Genomic DNA, 18276 nt, shown 5'->3' with positions numbered 1-18276 from the left:
ATCAACAAATGAATGTTTATGGTATAAAATTTAAATCTTAGAAATACTTATTTTTTAAGAACTGGTGAGCATAAACTTTCTAGGTGGCACCTCCCGATGGGTCAGACATTGTTCACGGTCAGCCTAGGCGCGTGAACGTTCACCTAAAAAACAGATATGCGTATGATTTACCACCTTAACTATCACAAACGTATGAATTACACCATTCAACTCCACCCTATATTATAGATAGAGGTGGGTGTTCGGTTTCGGTTTACTTGGTTTGATTTCTTCGGTTTAAGTTAAGAGCAATTTGTATAAAATAGAAATCGAATTAGCTGGAAAAAAGAAGCAAAACTGAAATAGACAAATCCAAGAAAAAATTGATTCGGTTTCCTCAGATTTGATTTTATACCGAACAAGAGAAATCTCATACATACATGGTACGAGAAGGAGCAAAGAGTTGATTGGTCCCACACCATACTTGGAAAAAGAAAATTCAGTGCATGCATACTCTAGTCGCTCGGGACGAGGTAGCTAAACAACTCCTATGGCAGGACTTCAGTTTATTCGGTGTCTTTGATATGGAGCGAATATAAACTGATCTCTGAGCTAAACCGATCTAGATAAAAAAAACAATATCTAATCGAGAACAAAAAACCGCTACTTCAATTTAGTGTTCGGTGGCCAGTTTATTTTTGCTCACCTCTAATTATAGCACAATATGAGGTGGTTTTGGCACAAAAATTATAGCAAGGGTACGTGATAGGTGATGGTTCTGCTCTAGATCTTTCGAAAAATTGTATGCTACTAATAAGTTGTTTGAGAAAATATACTTAATAATAGTTGTAATGATGATATAGACGAGAGATGAATTTTGTTACAAAATATTTTATCTATCTCAAAATATAAATATTTTTAAAGTGAATTGCTAAGAAGAAAGAAAATAATATGAAAAGTAGATGAAGAAGTAAAATAAAATTAACCGTCCTTGATTGATACGAGGGAGTAGGTGGATAACTTTAAATGATAAGTGTATAGTTATATTTTACAACGGAGTGATAATCGTGTTTTAGGTTATGATATATTATAAGTGGCTACAAAATCAAATATTTTCAAATATATATGAATCCAATAATAATAACACCTACATTTAATTATATATATATATACGTTGATAAATATTAGTCAAATATTGTGGACGTTGATTTTTTTTCAGAAATTGTGGACGTTCTGTAACTCGGGATTGACGGAGTATGTTCTAAACTTAAGGTTAGTCGTCTCATTCCCTGTTTGACTATCCCGCTTGTTAAGGTTAGTCCTCTCATTCCCTGTTTGAAGACTTTCCACCAGGCTACCCCGGAAGATGCACACACAGATGATCAACTTTCAATCGATCCACACCTTGTTGCTTTCGGTTTTTGTCGTGGAACAGCCTTCGATCCATCCCTACCCCCTTTTTAATATTTCTTTTCTTGTCAGCTACCAGTGTATAGATGGATTATATATATGTGTCTCTTTTCTGCCATCAATCCTAGCGGTATTATCCACGCTGAATGTGCATGATGTCAAGCAAGTGCCATCGTAGGGACCGAAATGTTCTCCTGGAATTATTAAAGCTCAAACCCGCTACTGTGCATACAAACAGTGGCGAGCCAGAATATTTTTGGGCTCAATTAGTTGAATTTATATAATTTTTTCTTTATTTTCTAGTATTGAAAGTTTTAAAATAAAATTTCAGTGTATATTTAGGATCAGTAATAGAGCTGCAGCCCAAAGCTGTCATGCTCCGGTATCCGCCCCCGCATACAAAGTTTGCAAAAGGACAAACAGGGCCATATTACCAGTTGTTTCCTGATCGACTCCTGAGATGACAAGCTAGTACTAGCAGTTGTTGCTTTGCATTACTGTGGAGTTGACAGCACAAACGTGCCTGACAAAACATGTGGAACGTACTTTGGACGAGAAAGAAAGAAAGAAAGGGCCATTGATGGGCTATGTGTTAATCCATCTATCCTCTTTCAGGATCGATAAAGGCTGTCACGTATCCAGATATCCATCACTATCGTGCAGCACATGGTCACATGGTGTTACGTACGCTCATGAGTGAGGCGCTGTAAAGAACTGAACGGAACGGAAGGGAACAGTACGTCTCGCCTGCTTCTTCCCGATCGAGTTTCCCGGCTCCCTCGGCCGGCCTCTCTGCCGTCCCCGCCGCGGAGGCGACGGGACGAGCAAGACCGACGCGCGCGTGTACGCGGGCGGCCGCAGCAGCACGCGGTCCCAGCGCGTAGCTGCGTGTTACTGGCGCCGCGTGCCGGCGTAATATATATGTGGGGTCTCGACTCTCAGGTCGGCGCAAGTCGCGCCACGAGGCGACGCGACGCGATGCGATGCGCGAATTAACCGCGCGCACGCACGCACGTACGCGGGCCGCGATGGCTGCTAGCGAACCGGCGCCCGGCTGCAGCAGCCGGCCACGCACGCGGGCTGCAGGCGCGGCCGGCAAGCTCGAGCCCCGCACGGCGAGCGCGCGGAAATCAAGCATGGGGGGGGGGGGGGGGGGGGGCGTTCGTTCGTGACACGTCCGGGCACTGGACTCGCTACACGTGTTGCCAGCATCCCTCCCATGCCTCTCCATGGGTAACCTGGAGCAGATTCACTGCACTATGTATACACGTACAGTACTGTTTCTGTCTATCTGTTCTCTTGTTTTGTGTGTTCTTTTTTCCGTCTTTTTTTTTGTTTATTTGATCTGTATATAGAGCCATAGACCAGTCCAACCAGCAGTGTATGGCTGCACGCCCCAAGGACCTGTGGCTCCCGGGATGCGAGCGTTGATGGTGTTCGCGGGCGTTGTGCAGTGTGCTCCAACGTGCCTGTTCGTGTGCTTTTGTATCGTACCTCGCGTATATACGTATGGCTTTCAATCATACACCTCATGGACGGATGCACCAGCAATTATATAGTCGTATTGTAGTTTATACCTGGATGGATTGATCATGGATGCATCGGCATTGCATTGTTCATGCTTCTGTAGTTTGGCCCATGCTGTACTATAATACTTATAATCATGAATGATTTTTTTCAAAAGCATAGATGGTCATGACTTTTCAAGTAAAAAGACAAAATAATATACTTGCAGGTTTGCTATTTATCAATCGCTTAAAAAAATTTAATCTTTCAATCAATTGTTTCTATCAATTAGATTTGCTTCAATATTTGTACTTGTCCACAGCTACTTTGATTGATTTCCTTTGTTATTGTTCGATTTCAATTAACCTTTAACAGAATCGATCGATTTATTCAGCTTTTTTCGAACGATGGACCAATAGGTGTCCCCATATATTTGTAAATGGAATTTAATTCATAAATAAGGCTTTTTATATATTTCTTTAGCGATCTAAAAGCAAATTCTTCAAAATAAAATACAATGAAAAATAATATCACAATCAACTTCAAATTTAAAATTTAAAATTCAATTTTTGGTTATATGAACAGAATAAGTGAAAATACGAGGCTGATTTTTTTTTTTTGCTATACACACAATATTGTGAAATTGCTGTTTTAGGTATGCCTAGTCGATGCGCACACATACGCTTTAAGTCAGCCCTTACAATCACATTGCTTGTTCGATTGAAACAGATTTATGCATTTTGGACAGCGTCGCCCAAACCTTCAGATCGAATCAGATAGACACACTCATGGATGTGAGACACGATTTCTTGTTTGATGGTATTTGCCCCCTAATTAAATGCATTCTTGTCCATTAGAGGTCCCTAAATGAGAAACATATTCAACTGGCTTTCAATCATAACAGCAGTGACATCACAAGCTAATATGCGCTACCCGGTCCATTCCCCCCAAGAAGACCAACATCTAATATGCATGCATGGTACCACAGTACCACACACAAATAAGTCACCCACCTTTAATCTATTCCTCTCCTAATTTCAATTCCCATCCCATCCACAAATTAATTAAAGCTAAGTGTGCACTGCACTAAACCGAAGTTTTACAGGCGATCCCCCAGTCCCCCACACATGATGAGTCCATGAAAACCAGTCCCCTAGCTAACCCTAACCAAAGTACAATGGTTGTGGAGTAGCAATGATTTAGGCCATGGGTTCCACTCAAAGGCCCAGAGGACAGCTGATAAAAAGGAAGAAAGGAAAACACAAAAATGAATGTATCCACAATCCACACAGTCCCATTTCATTTCTATATATCCCCTGATCTTCATCCACTACATAAAGCCAACAAGTGAGTACCAGCTGGTGGTAGAAAAATTGAGGAGAGGTACTACTAATTAGTACACTCATCAGCTTGCTTGCTCACACACGAGCTAGAAAGAACAAGAACCAATTCTGCATCCCTAAGCTAAGCTTTAGCTAGTATCCTAAGGCGCCACTATATATATATCTATATATATATATATACAAAAGCGCGAACCATTCCCGCAGCAAAAAGACCCAAGGCCAGGTGAGCTCTCCCGCCCCGCCCGCCCGCTCGCACGTGTAGCGGACAAACTCGTCGCTCGGTTGAGTTATTCTCTTCCTCGCGCGCGCGCGCTAGCTGCAAGCCTGCCATCCCATGAGCTAGCTCGGCGAAGCCGAAGCGGCCGGCGGCGTGCGAGCGAGCGAGGGCGGGGAGATCGGCCATGGACACCATCAGGTGCTGCATCGCGTGCATCCTGCCGTGCGGGGCGCTGGACGTGGTGCGCATCGTGCACTCCAACGGGCGCGTGGAGGAGATCAGCGGGCCGGTGCTCGCCGGGGAGATCATGAAGGCCTACCCCAAGCACGTCCTCCGGAAGCCGCCGTCCACGTGCCCCGCCGACGGCGGGGGAGGCGGAATCGTCGTCCAGAAGCCCGTCATCCTGCCCCCCAATGCCGAGCTGCAGAAGGGCAAGATCTACTTCCTCATGCCGGTGATGGCCCCACCGGAGAAGGACAAAGAGAAGGAGAAGGCGAAGGCGGCGCAAGCGCAGGCGCCCGCGCCGGTGAGGAGGCGACGGCGGAGGAAAGACACCGGTGATGAGGCTGGCGGTCTTGCTGCCAGCAACACGGTGGCTGCGTCCACCCGCGGCGGCTCGGAAGGCGAGAAGGAGCGGCTGCTGGCCAACGAGAGGTACCTGTCGGAGATCATGAAGGAGAAGGCGTCGACGGCGAGGGACCGGCGGCGCGGGCGCGTGGCCGTGTGGCGGCCTCACCTGGAAAGCATCACCGAGGATGACTTGTAATCAAACGAGGTGTTCGTTTTTTTCTTCTTCTTCTCTATTTTCTTTTTTACCCTTGGGCTCTTTTTCTTATTTACTTAGTTTCTTTTGTCAATTCCTTCTGTTCGCCCTATGTTTTTTTTTTAAACTTTTGCAACTCTTTCTCCGGTCCCTCTCCTTTATTAGAGCATCATCCTCTCTCCCTGCTCCTTTACAGGGTGAATGATGTCGTTGTGAAGAAAAAAAGATACAATTTTTTGCTATGCCCTCTCTCTTTACAGCACCTATGATCTAGTTATGGGCTCAACTAGTTGCTACAATAGTTTCATTGTTCTGTACATACATATTAAAATCGTGTAAGCAATCTCTAGCATTGCTTCTATCAACCAGGTGCAAATCTTTTTTTTTTTTTTGGTGAAAGGTATGAGATGCAATCATGCAAATATCACCAGCAATAGATGGATCTTCCCCTCAATTTTCTGCTACTGTGCTACACATTCCAAGCTCACAATCAGCTAGAGCTACTCCTAGCTAGGAACCTCATCTACACCCTTTCACTATTTTTCTTCTACAAAAGCACTACCACTAACCAACTGTCACTTTGATATTGGTGCGGACTTGTAAATTCCTCTGGAAATTTTAGTATTCCGTGCTGCGCCCTACATTCCATATTTCACTCTTTCTTTTGTCCTGCAACTGCAAGATGGCAGAGCGAGAGAATGAAAGAAAGAAAGAAAGAAAGAAAGAAAGAAAGAAAGAAAGAGCAGGCCCATCAGTGCATATTGTTCTGATCATCATGAGTATGCGAAAGTTCTGAACGCTTAGCAATCAATGAGTAGGCCAATCATTGCCAGTAAGGCCCCGGGCCATGGCCATCCCCCTCCACTAGCGGCTGCAGCTTTAAGCCATATGACACATACTGATCACCCAACAACCGTTGCAACTACTGAAACTAAAGAAGCAGAGCTGCAGGATTAGGGATAAACCCCTCCCGGCCTCCCTCCGTTGGAGCTAGCTGATGATGCCTCCAAATTCTTGGCCCCCCTCCAATCACATTGATGCGTTGGGAGCTTAGCTAGCTTATGCTTTAAGATTTCCCTGTGGGTAATGGTCTGTTGCTGGTTAATTTAGTACCACTGGTAGCTAGTACAGACGATTATGTTACTCTTTTTTTTCCCTGTTGTTTTCGCTAAAAAAAAGTTGCAAACTAATAAAACTTCCTCTTTGTAAGCATGATGGACTTGACATAAAGATGGGCACGTACAATTTGTTCCTTCTCCTCCTTTCTTTCTTCCATTCAATAAAAGGGGAGGAAGACCACTCGCAGCTGCTGCCTTATCTAAGGATGTCTTGTTTGCTATTCCTCCCACAAATCAGTGAAGTACACGTGACTGTAGCGGAAACAGATGTTTGTTAGCTAGCTAGGGGCTCTGGCGACACTGTAATCTACAGAGAATACGGGTTTGATCTTCTCCATAGATTTGTTCATGGAGTTTTTATTGAGAGGATGTTCATGGATTAGTTAGGAGGTCGGAGTACACATGTATGTATGGTGCTGAATCATCACTGGACACTAGCAGTATAGTATTAGAGTATGGATACCACATGCAAAGATATACTTAATCAATACTGCTCCACTGATCTTGCCTGGGCTCAAATGGAGTTTGTTTTTGTTGGGGATGTCCACTACATGATTATCTTTCAACCATCTCCACGCAGTCCGTTTGTTTAATCGGTCTTCCCCAGGCCATGAGAATGCTGCTTGAGATTTTACTAGTTGATTCTTAAGCTAACTTGCTTCCCTAATGGGGCGCATAATTAGTAGTTTAGCCCTTCCAAAAATTCAGCCGTACCACGCCGTCAACTGGGGAGCGCCGCTAGCCCCCATGCACCCCAATAACCAAATTCGCAGAAATCTTGCATAATCATTGGCCTGGAATTCTCTGAAATGATTGTACAGTTAATAAACTCTTGGCGCATTCTTCAGCAGCAACAAGGCAACGTACGTACACGCCTAGCTTTAAATTGCTGTAACAGCAAGGGAGGTCCATTTCTTTCTGCCGGTTAAATCCTCGACCAGCTAGCTGCCATGATCAGCTCAGGTGCTGAGGTGAACTAGTAATATAGTATATTAGTAGTTTAGCTTACTCTTTCTTGAAACACTTAGTTGAAATCAACCACTTAGGCTAGCTGTCATGAAAACTGCTAAACTATCTGCCCATGATGAGAGGGGAAGGCAATTGGCACGTCCACAATGGCTTTATTTAGGCTTGAGAAGTTGTGACGTCTAAATTTGTAATGGCAACTGGTGTGGTGCGGCAGAGTTTGATGAAGATATCAGAGAACTTTAAGCATATGCCAATGTTTAAAAAATAAAATGAAATTGATTGAGTGCATGTGTTCCTGTGTCCCCCTGAGCTCTTTTGGAGTAGGAATTCATAGCTATTTTTATCTCCACAGTACGTAGGCCATCAGTAGCACCACACCATGTACCGGAACGTGAAGGTGTCGACCTAATTAGTTGGCCTCCAAGTGATGGACCCTGATCAGGCTAAGTAATCAAAGGGGCTTTAGGGCGCTTGCCAACTTAAAAGCTTGTGGTTATGCATGTGTGGGCAAGTGATTTCGTACATGTTTGGGCATTTTTTTTTGCATTTCTTATCTTTCTTTTTTTTTAGGGAATATAAACATGCATGTTTGTGTAGTTGTGGATTTGTGCGTGTAATGTTGAGATAGATAAGAGCGGAAGAGTGTGTGTGTGTGGGGGGGGGGGGGGGGGGGGGGGGGTTTGTGTGGGCCTTGGCTGCAGGACCCAAAGAAAGTGTCGTTGATCTAGGCTTTGAGTGGACCAAATGGATCTTTTATATATGAGCATATATGTATATGCAAAGCCATGGCATGGGCCACAAAGAACCATGATGGCCATTCTTCCATTAAGCACAAGCTCACAAGCCACTGATCCTCTCTCACGGCCACCTTTTGATGTCAATTCTCAAATTGGCGCTCATGTGCCTGAATGGCCTTTTGGCAAAAAGCTGGAGGGGCTCAACTGCTTCCAGGTAAAAGTGGCCACCAAATCAATCTCAAAGAGCTAGCAGCTAGCAGCAACTGGATGAGATGAGCATTACCTGGTAGCTAGCCGAGTGATATGACATGATATGACACTGCCGCTAATTAGCGTACTCGATCCTCGTTTCTTCTACATTATTGGTTTTGTCATATATGCAAGTTTTATCCTCTAGTTTAAGTATTTTTCATGCTTGATTTCTGCGTGAGTTCTTTGATCCATTTGGCCCTTTGGCGCACACATGCTCCTCCTCCCTAATGCTATGGAACATAGAACCAAACCACTTGGTACAATGTCTGATCTTTCTTTCCATGTGGAGTCTCTGAAACTGAATCCTTCTTTCAAGCTGAATCATGCACGACATCAAAGAAAAAATTTGGTCATTGACGATATCAAACCTGAGTTCAGAATGAAAACGAACCAATTAGAGTGCGCTCTAATTTTCTTATGTCTCAACTTGTTACGCTGAATGGCTTTTTTGTCGTGTAACATCCGCTTCATGTAAGAACTACTATGCTGGCGTGAAGAGAAACAGTCATGCACCTTTTTCTTTCTGCATCCCTCTTCAAGCATCGTCGGCTTCTCCAAAGTCATTTGGTCAGTTATGCGTGGCTTATTATGCATCCACAATCGTTGCAGGCGAAAATGGTTAAATCTGTAGTTTTGATTGGGCCAGCTATACAGAAACACGCTTATATCATCGCATCCCAATTTCATTACCCCTTCCATCTGTTATTTTCAGCGAACTGTGTACCTCGTGGTTTGGTGCCCTCTCCACTGAACAGATCGTCGCCAACAATCCAAGACTTAATAATATATAACCAGCGGAACACCATATTTGCTGTTATACAATATCAATATGCCCATGTCGGCATAAAACTAAAATTAAAAAAAAAAACAGAGTAAAAATGATTAGAAAAATCTTCCTTCCGAGATAAAATCAAAAAGGGCAAATGATTGGTCTTCAACTCTGCACGCAAAGTGTTAGTCCAATGCTACCATCTGGCCCAACATATAGTGGTGAGCGTAGAGTGGACTTGGATGGTTGGCTGGGGATTCACAAGGCCCGGCCCAACATGGAAGAAAGATCACCTGTGAAAGTAAAGAAACGAACAACCCATATTCGGCAACGTGGGCTGAACTTCCCCGTCCCTTTTGCTGTCGGCTTTTCAGACCCCAGCCCACGTGGGCCGGCGATGGAAAAGCGGCGATTGATTCCCAGTTCCACGGTTCCACTGGAAAAAGCGGGGTGCGAGGTGCCGAGGTGAAGCGGGGCGGCGGGGGGACGGGACTTTCCGGTGGGGTGCCGAGCCATGCAAGCACGGTCCAGTTTCTCTTTTGCTTGTCTTTTGGTCAAGTCGAGCCGTCAATTCTTGACGGCCACACTGCCGGTTTTTATCGCGGATCGCGCTCGGGTGACGACCGGAAGGGTCGTACGCTTCTTTTACCTCTGGTGAGAAGACGGGTTCTGACTCCACCACACGAGTTATCCTGACCAATCAATCGGGTTATCAAGCGCCAATCAACACACGTGGACTTTGTTTAAAAGTATTGTAAGGATTTTTTTATGTTATTTAGTAGGAATTACGGTTAAGAATAAAAATATTACGAATGGTATTGGAAATGTTTATATCTTGTTATAAAATTTAAATATTTAAAATACTTATTTTAAACCGAGGGAGTTGTGATGTTGTTTTTGGCTTAGAAGAATCGAGAGCAGAGAGTGTACCTTCTCGCGCTCGTGCAACTAAACGCACCTACGGCCGGTACCGGTCAGGACTAGAGTACAACACTTGATGGTCCCTCTCGTTGTTGTCCCTGCACGCTCGAATCGCAGCCAAAGCCGGGAACTGCCACGCGACTCACGCGCTTCCGTTTGCGGAGACGCCTCAAAGTCTCAAACACGAGGGGCTCTCAGTCCTACGGTGGTCACAACTGTTTATAAATCAAAATCAAAATTTTAAAATTTAATTGCATCATTTATCGTATGATTATATATTTTACAAATTTTATTTTAAAATTACTATAAACACGTATATAAAAAATTTATAAACTAACTTTTGCTTCTAGAAACACGATTTCACGTTTCCTTCCGACAAGAGCCGAGATCCCTTATAAGTGTTCTCGATAGATTAGAATTCTCTGCCTTTAAAGTTATATGACTTTATACTTACTTATATATATATATCGAGTGACCTTTAGACCTACATGTTAGTGATAAAAACAATATGACTTTGAAAGACGGAGTATCTTGAGAATAATTAACTTTTTATCACTCTTACGAGTGATGATAACAGATTTGCTACTGAACTATATAAAGATCACGTGTCATAAAAATACGCAGGATCTGATCCGTTCCTGGGCGGGCTGCATCCGCTGGTGGGCCCCTTGGTGTAGGAGCACTGGAGCAGCAGTACTCGGTGAGCCCCGCTCGCTGTACTTGGGCGAATGGCTTCCACCCGTTTTCATTCCATTCCTCTCCCGACCCAACCGAGCCTTGTTTACGAAGCCGAGAGCTATTTAAGCCCGCAAAGCAAAGCAAGGAATTGGAATTTCTTCCCCCCACGATAATTACAAGGCGCAGGCAGCCACCGTCCGCGACAGCTTCGCAAGTCCACACCACAACTCTCTCTCTCTCCCTCTCGCGCGAGTCGCGTCTCTCCCCCCTTCTCGAAGCACGCTGCCGACTCCTCTCCCCGGGCGGCGGGTCCCGTTCCGCCCCGCGGCCGCCGCCGAGTTAGGGTTCCGGCGAGCTCTGGGCCCTCTACGGCGACGGCGCCTTCCTCCGGCCAGGGGGTCTCGCTTCGCGGTGAGGTTTCGGTTTCACCCGCCCCCCTCCACTCCCTTCCAGCTGGTTGGGATTGCTGACATGACGACGTCTCCGTGCTAGGTTTAGGGTGGGTTTTGGTTTTGTTTTGAGGAGGGATTCGCTCTCTGGTGTTCGTGCGTGACTTTGCGCAGTGATTGATGTGGCACAGTGGGTTAGTGATTGCTTTTCATTTAAAAACAAATTTCGGGGGAATATTGTGCCCTGGCTTTTTAGCTGTCCATGGAATGCTGCTGTTGGCCTGTTGCGAGTGATTTTTTGTTGGTTAGCTGGAGGCATTATCAAACCAAATTGTCAAGAGGGATGAGTTGGGGAATGGCCTGTAGATGGGCGGTTGCGAGCCGCAATTAATAATCGTGAGAGCGATGTGTTAGTTTATTGTGTGGACGTTGGATGTTTAGCGTTGTAGGTGTGGGGCAAGGGGCCTTGCCGTGCCACAGCAAGGAAGTTTGCATGGTTGGCTTGCTGTCCTGTAGCCATTTCCACACGCATGCCACAGAATGCTAGTGTGCCGAGGTTACTTAATCTCATGGAAGCCTATTGTTAAGAGCGATCTTTGTATTGTGATCTCCAATTGTCACATATTCTATCAGAACCATCCCTGAATCATCAATATTTTAAAGTTCCATTCGATGTGTACCCTATGTGTTACTCTCAGTCTATGTTTTCTTAACTGAATCTGGTCTGACTGACTACCATGATTGTATAGATCAAATAGCAGTGATGGAAAAGGAGACAAGCTCCAGTGATGTTTCTGCTTCTCATGTAGGGCGTGCCAGGCAGCGAAGACGTCCTACTGAGGTAGGTTATTTCATTATGACAAATTTTAGCAAACAGACAGGCCCTATGGTTTTTCAATATGCATTGGATTCATATCTTCTGTGTTCATTTAATGTTTGTGCCATTGGGCAGACCCTTTCAGTTTATATATAATTCTTATGACACCTGGCACACCTTTTGTTCAGGCTACTGTAGATGGGAATAGAACCAATGGACCATCTTTGCTTGTCAATGATCATAATAAGTATAAATCAATGCTTATCCGGACATATTCTACGGTATGGATGATTGGAGGCTTTGCGTTGATAGTTTATATGGGCCACCTCTATATCTGGGCCATGGTGGTTGTGATTCAAATATTCATGGCCAAAGAGCTTTTTAACCTACTCAGAAAATCAAGTGAAGAGAAACAACTACCAGGTTTCAGGCTACTGAATTGGTAGGCTTTGGGTCATCTTACCTGTACTATGATTTGAGCTGGAATTTTTCCCCTTGTAGCAGTTACCAATGTGACGCTTTTGAAAAGTATGCCTATTCTGTTCTAGTTCATTATGAACAGGTCTTTTTTGTTTTCTTTGCAGGCACTTCTTTTTCACAGCAATGTTGTTTACTTATGGGCGTTTCCTTAGTCGACAGCTTGTGAACACAGTAAATTCAGATCACTTGTTGTATAAGGTTGTCAGTGGTCTAATAAAGTACCAGATGTTTATTTGCTATTTCCTTTACATTGCCGGTAAGTGCAGTGTGCAATTAATTTCAAGCAGTAACTATGCATTAAGAATTTCAATGCGTCTTAAAGACTCAGAGTAGTTATGAACGTCTTACATGATCATAGCTTTAAAGGGCTTATCCACACTAACCATATCGCACCTATATCATCTGTGGCCTGCGCTGCTTGAGTTTAGTTTTCATCTATTTTTAGTTGTCTTAAGTAATAATGTTTTACAACTCAATTAAAATAAGTATCCATGCGAACTTTTAGGTTCCTTGTTACATCAATTTGAACTGAGTGGCAGAGAATCCACTTCATTTATTTTGGATTTTGCATCATCCCATGAGCCCTTTCCATATGCTCAGAGCTCAGTGTTTGTATAACATTGCAGACCCTAAGTGTTCAAAATTATGTAATGTGCAAATGCTTGACTTTATTACCCAATTCACTAGAGTGCATGAGTTATGCTACATACAGTCCTTGTTAACGTGTCTTGCAAGAAGTATAATGTAAACTCCCATGATCCAGGATTTGTCTGGTTTATTTTGACTCTGAAGAAAAAGACATACAAGTATCAATTCAAACAATATGCCTGGACACACATGATCCTTTTAATGGTTTTTGCTCAATCTTCTTTTACCGTGGCAAATATATTTGAAGGGATGTTCTGGTAAGCCATATATTTCCTTGCTAACGCATATGCGTTTTAATTTTTTTTAGATACATGATTTGTTGTAGCAACTTTAATTTAGTAGTGACTTTGACATGTTTTTATTAGGTACTTTCAACATTCAGAAGTTTCCTCATGTATACAAATTTGAGAAAAAACATGAAAAAATAATTCCTGAGACCACAAATCCTATGTTCTCTATGCTTAAATTTGCTGAACTCTACAGTAGTAGCTTCATGCTGCTCAGCTTGGCAGAGACCTCTACGGTAGTAAATTTACCCTGACCCTCTTCAACTTGAAAGGGATTCAATTATAACAATGATAGTCAGTGGGTTGGCCATATTTGACCCATTTGATATTTAGTTATAGACCTACAAATCTCTCTTTGCATTATGGGCCTATAAATTTTAGGATGTTCAGTACTCCATCAGGAAAAAAACAGGAAATCTTAGGAGCACCATTTGCAAACATGAAACAGTCATACTTATACACAGTATGTTTGATTTTTTGCCCTATTATTTCTGTTTTGCACCATATCATTTGTGAGCAAGTAGTAGACAGGTTACATTATAGACACCATTTGACAAACTCCATACATACCTCTGTAATGCAATTTGCACAGGTTTCTGTTGCCTGCTTCTCTCATTGTGATCAATGACATTGCTGCCTATCTATTTGGGTTCTTTCTTGGGAGAACACCTCTGATCAAGTTATCTCCAAAGAAAACTTGGGAAGGTTTTATTGGTGCATCTGTGACAACTATCATATCTGCTTTTGTGGTGAGCTGAAAGCTTCTGTTAATTGTCGTAATATTTCTCTAATTATGCGTAGTTCAATTGCAATCAGTTTATCTATGTCAGTTAGCTCTGGTTTATTTTCGTGCAAGAGTGTTATGCTACTTCAAGGTAGGGCTGTCAACGAGCTGAGCTTGAGCGAGCCAGTCTGCCTAGGTTTGAGCTTGACACAAGCTCGTGCCAATCGAGCCTACCAAACCTTCGAGCTCTAAATCTGGCTCAGCTGGAGTACATTATATAGTATATTTTGATCATAGTTTCTTGACAAAAACAATAATTTTTAGTCAATCATATATTTATATTAAATAAAATGCAAGTAAGACTTAAAATCATTATATAATGCCAACATATATTAGTTTATCATTTAAATATGTAATAATTTATACTTAATTTACTATCTCATCAAATAAAATTAAAATAGCATATATAGCTAAGCTTGTGAGAAGCTCGAGCTCAGCTTGATAGAGCTTGTGAGCTTCGGGTCAGGCTCAGGCCTGGCTCGTTAAGAGCTCAAGTCGAGCTTGAATCGAGTTCGAGACAAGCCAAGTTCGAGTAGCTTGCAAGCTTTGAGCTTTTTTGACAGTCCTACTTCAAGGGGTAGCTTTAAATAGTAATCCATTTCGTTTTTTCATTAAAGAATGATATCTGGATACCACATCTGTAGCTATTTATGACACTGTTTTTCACTCCTTTTTTGTTTGGCAGTTAGCAAATGTAATGGGCCGCTTCCAATGGTTGACATGCCCAAGAAAAGTGAGATACCATTTCCTTTAGAATGTGATTGTGAATCATCAAGACTGTTTGCTACTGTGATCCTCTTATATTTATCACGCAAATGATTTCAGGACCTATCAACAGGGTGGCTTCGCTGTGACCCTGGTCCTATGTTTAAACCAGAACATTATTCTTTGGAAGAATGGGTGCCACAGGGGGTAAGTGCTTGTCTGTTCAATTTATTCATTTTACTTTTGTCATTATACATTGTTTACCCCTCTACAAGGCTGAAAGCTCATAATGTAAAGGTTAACCGGGAATATTTTCAATGTGGCCGGAAATTCTCAGTTCTCACGTTCATCATCGTACTGATTTTATTGGGTTAGACTGAAACCTTGGGAACATGAAGCCTCTTTGAGTTAGATGCTTTGTTTATAATTCCTGTTGAAATCATAAGAGGAGCATGGTTCCTTGTTCCAAGTCAAGATGCTGCGCCCTGTTACTTAAAAAAGCAGCAGCCTTTATAGAGTACCAAAATATAACTGCTTTCGGTGTTCAAATTTTGTCCCAAAATATAGCTACTTCTAGAGTACCAAGGGGTGTTTGTAATTGTGAAATGTTCCAAATACCCCTCATCTCCATAACCCCTTCCATCTCCTGCCAACTGAGACAATTAATGGGCTATCTAGTCATTTTACCTCTCCTTAATCTCCACAAAAAACTCCAAAAGTAGCTATATTTTGGGACAGATGGAGTAAGCTTTAGTGATAATAATTATTGGGATATTCTTTGTTCTTTCAAAAGAAAGTAGTGGGACTTTTATTGATATTATTTTATGCACTAGTTATTGCCCTGTAGATTTGTAATATCATTTGGCAGACCAATTACCATTTTCTCTTTACACAAGAGTGATGTAGAACAAGTAGCAATGCATGTATTCGCCTAGCTAGAACAGACAAAAAATTGCCCGGTGATCCCTTGAAAAAGGTGAGACAGCCATAATCATGTGCTTTGCATGAACTCAATTTAAGCAACACATACCTTTTTTTAAGAAAATCTCCATTCCGTTTCCTTGTTTTATGAATCAACGCTACTTGACCGTGATGAGTCATTTGCTTAGTTTTTCCTTTAATGGTTGGTTTTGTATCATGTTTTCCAACAATGGATGTTTTAGTCACTAAAGTCTGTATGATTACTTGTGTTCTTGACAGTTCCCATGGAAGGAAGTTGTTCTTTTGCCTGTGCAGTGGCATGCTCTAGCCCTAGGTTTGTTTGCATCAATAATAGCACCTTTTGGAGGATTTTTTGCAAGTGGCTTCAAGAGGGCCTTTAAAATAAAGGTAAGCACTAAGCAGTGCCTTAATTTGCTATGTGCAGACCACAGGACTGTCTTTTGAAGTATGAAAATATAATGTTCTAATTTCTATTGATAAATCTTTTGATGTTGTAGGATTTTGGAGACAGCATACCTGGGCATGGTGGAATTACTGACCGAATGGATTGTCAAGTAAGTAATCAGGAAGAACTTTCTTATTATATGAATATATCTCTGCCCATATAATGTACATACATGTGAAATGTAAGTCGTGTTTCTATATTTTAATATTTTGGTTATATTAAATTTGTATGGGGGTGTTGGCAAGCTATTTGCCTATGAACTAACTCCATTTGTGGCAAGTTTTTGTCTAGCTTTCTTCTATTTCCCTGTGTATGTTTTTGCCATCTGACCTAGATGGCTAGATGTGCCTAAGTATTTAAACCCAATTTTCCTTCACTTTATTGTTATTTTGACTAACATTAATAGAAGAGCAAGTAAATAGCAAATATAGTCCTTAGTACCGAGTATTAACAACATAAATTAAAAAAAACATCATAAAAGCAAGCGACCTGACTTTACAAAAACTTTCAAATGTGTTCTTTTCTCTCTCATTTTCAAGTTGAATGTGCTTTGATATGTTCAGTATCGAGCTTGTGCAAAATCTTTACTCCTTAAGAAAATATAGTGCTCATGTTGGTTGTGAATCTGCCACTGTGCGATCTACATTGTGCTTATGATTGCTCTTTAATTTCTCAATTTTTAAATATCACACAATGGTCTTCCCACGTACTTTTCACATGCATGATTATTTTTTATCCATACAAACACACCTGACATTTTTCTATTTGCTAAAATTGTTCCCGTTTATTTCTCCCAGATGGTTATGGCAGTTTTTGCGTACATATATCACCAATCATTCATATCACCCCAGAACTTCTCTGTTGAGATAATCTTGGATCAGGTCAGGACCATGTTTCATTTGAGCCTGTTTACTGTTCTCTTGCATGATTCTTATGCATTTCCTATGTTTTGCTGTGCAGATTCTAAGAAACCTGACCTTCGAGGAGCAGAGATTCTTGTATCAGCAACTTGGGGAGATCTTCCATGAAAGACAACTGATGCAAAGTTGAGAACTAATTTGCTTATGATGAAGCACACAGTATGTTGTTTTTGAGCTCGTGGTTCTTTATTTAGCTCTAGATCCATGTATAGCAGCATAGCTCCTCTGTACGGCGATAGAGCAACGTCCCTTTCCAAACCATTGTACAGAATAGAGTGTGGATGGGGGTTTAGCGATTTAGGTACTTGATTCTCTCTCCACTTACGTTGCCTTTCTCTGGCTATCGGTTTATCCTTTTACGCTAATTCTCATCATTTCTGCCCTTGTAACAAGGGAACCGGAAAAGTTGTATTCGTGTATATCACTTCTTGTGTTGGCCTCACATCAAATATGTGCAGGATGCACAAGGTAACACAGGAAACGAGAAAATTTTATTCCCCTTATTGATAAGGTTCAGTTCTTATCGTTTGTTCATTCGCAAGATGCATAAGTTGTGTGATAAGCACTAACGCACACCAAAGTGCGTAGAAGTCGAGATCAGTAGATTGCCTGCTTGCTGATCCTTCGAGCTTGTGGATGTGTTTCATGTTCTCTATTTGGTTATTAATGTGCCGCTGAGGATTCGAGTAACTGAAAAAATATGTTAAAAGGGACGCAAACATCAATCAGCAAGTGTATGCGTCTCTTGTATGTTTCTCCTCCCGATCGATCCAGGCCAGGCGCGAGGAGTTCACGGACACGAGGATGTGGGAATAGGAAACTCAGGAAACTGATCTCTAGGATGGGATTGATACCAATGCGTAAATTACTCGTCCGTGATCTCTCCTGTGTAATTGGAAACATTTATAAATTTAGCGTAACATGGGCTTGGATTTGGTCCTTGTGTAAGCTTAAGGTCTAGCAACATATTGCGTGCTTTTTTATTTTTGTGATCACCAATGTTACTACGCGTTTCGAATTTGAAGGTTAAATTTTCGAAGGGGTGCTATGAGGCGTAGACCCCAACGTTGAATTGAATTAACGTTATACAACCAAGACATACAAGAACACATCACACCGTATGTGTACGTCACTACGTCCTGTATACATGTTTGAAATATTGTCAGTTTCATCAAATACTTCCCTAGAACGAGGGCC

General features: G+C 42.1%; 2 protein-coding genes across 2 annotated transcripts; both read left to right on the top strand.

Moving 5' to 3' along the window:
- Positions 1-4201: 4201 nt before the first annotated feature.
- Positions 4202-5480, top strand: LOC102718327. The gene has a single exon (XM_006646278.3). The coding sequence runs from the start codon at positions 4640-4642 to the stop codon at positions 5219-5221; it is 582 nt and encodes a 193-aa protein (XP_006646341.1). The 5' UTR covers positions 4202-4639; the 3' UTR covers positions 5222-5480.
- A 5337-nt stretch (positions 5481-10817) lies between these two features.
- Positions 10818-17613, top strand: LOC102700661 (phosphatidate cytidylyltransferase 1-like). The gene is made up of 12 exons (XM_006644673.3): positions 10818-11073; positions 11801-11892; positions 12057-12310; positions 12453-12604; positions 13112-13253; positions 13876-14032; positions 14753-14800; positions 14893-14979; positions 15973-16101; positions 16212-16268; positions 16957-17040; positions 17120-17613. The coding sequence occupies exons 2-12, from the start codon at positions 11815-11817 to the stop codon at positions 17207-17209; spliced, it is 1278 nt and encodes a 425-aa protein (XP_006644736.1). The 5' UTR covers positions 10818-11073; positions 11801-11814; the 3' UTR covers positions 17210-17613.
- Positions 17614-18276: the final 663 nt, after the last annotated feature.

This window comes from Oryza brachyantha, chromosome 1 (assembly GCF_000231095.2).
Source record: "Oryza brachyantha chromosome 1, ObraRS2, whole genome shotgun sequence".
NCBI lineage: Eukaryota > Viridiplantae > Streptophyta > Magnoliopsida > Poales > Poaceae > Oryza > Oryza brachyantha.
The sequence above is the reverse complement of the archived record's forward strand: the minus strand, read 5'-3'. Positions and strand labels throughout refer to the sequence as shown.

Bases quoted from the DNA above. Each gene is read 5' to 3' on its own strand.
- LOC102700661 (XM_006644673.3), top strand. From the start codon at position 11,815: ATGGAAAAGGAGACAAGCTCCAGTGATGTTTCTGCTTCTCATGTAGGG. The intron at 11,893-12,056 runs GTAGGTTATTTC...CCTTTTGTTCAG, and splicing joins AGCGAAGACGTCCTACTGAG to GCTACTGTAGATGGGAATAG. The intron at 14,033-14,752 runs GTGAGCTGAAAG...TTTGTTTGGCAG, and splicing joins CTATCATATCTGCTTTTGTG to TTAGCAAATGTAATGGGCCG.
- LOC102718327 (XM_006646278.3), top strand. From the start codon at position 4,640: ATGGACACCATCAGGTGCTGCATCGCGTGCATCCTGCCGTGCGGGGCG.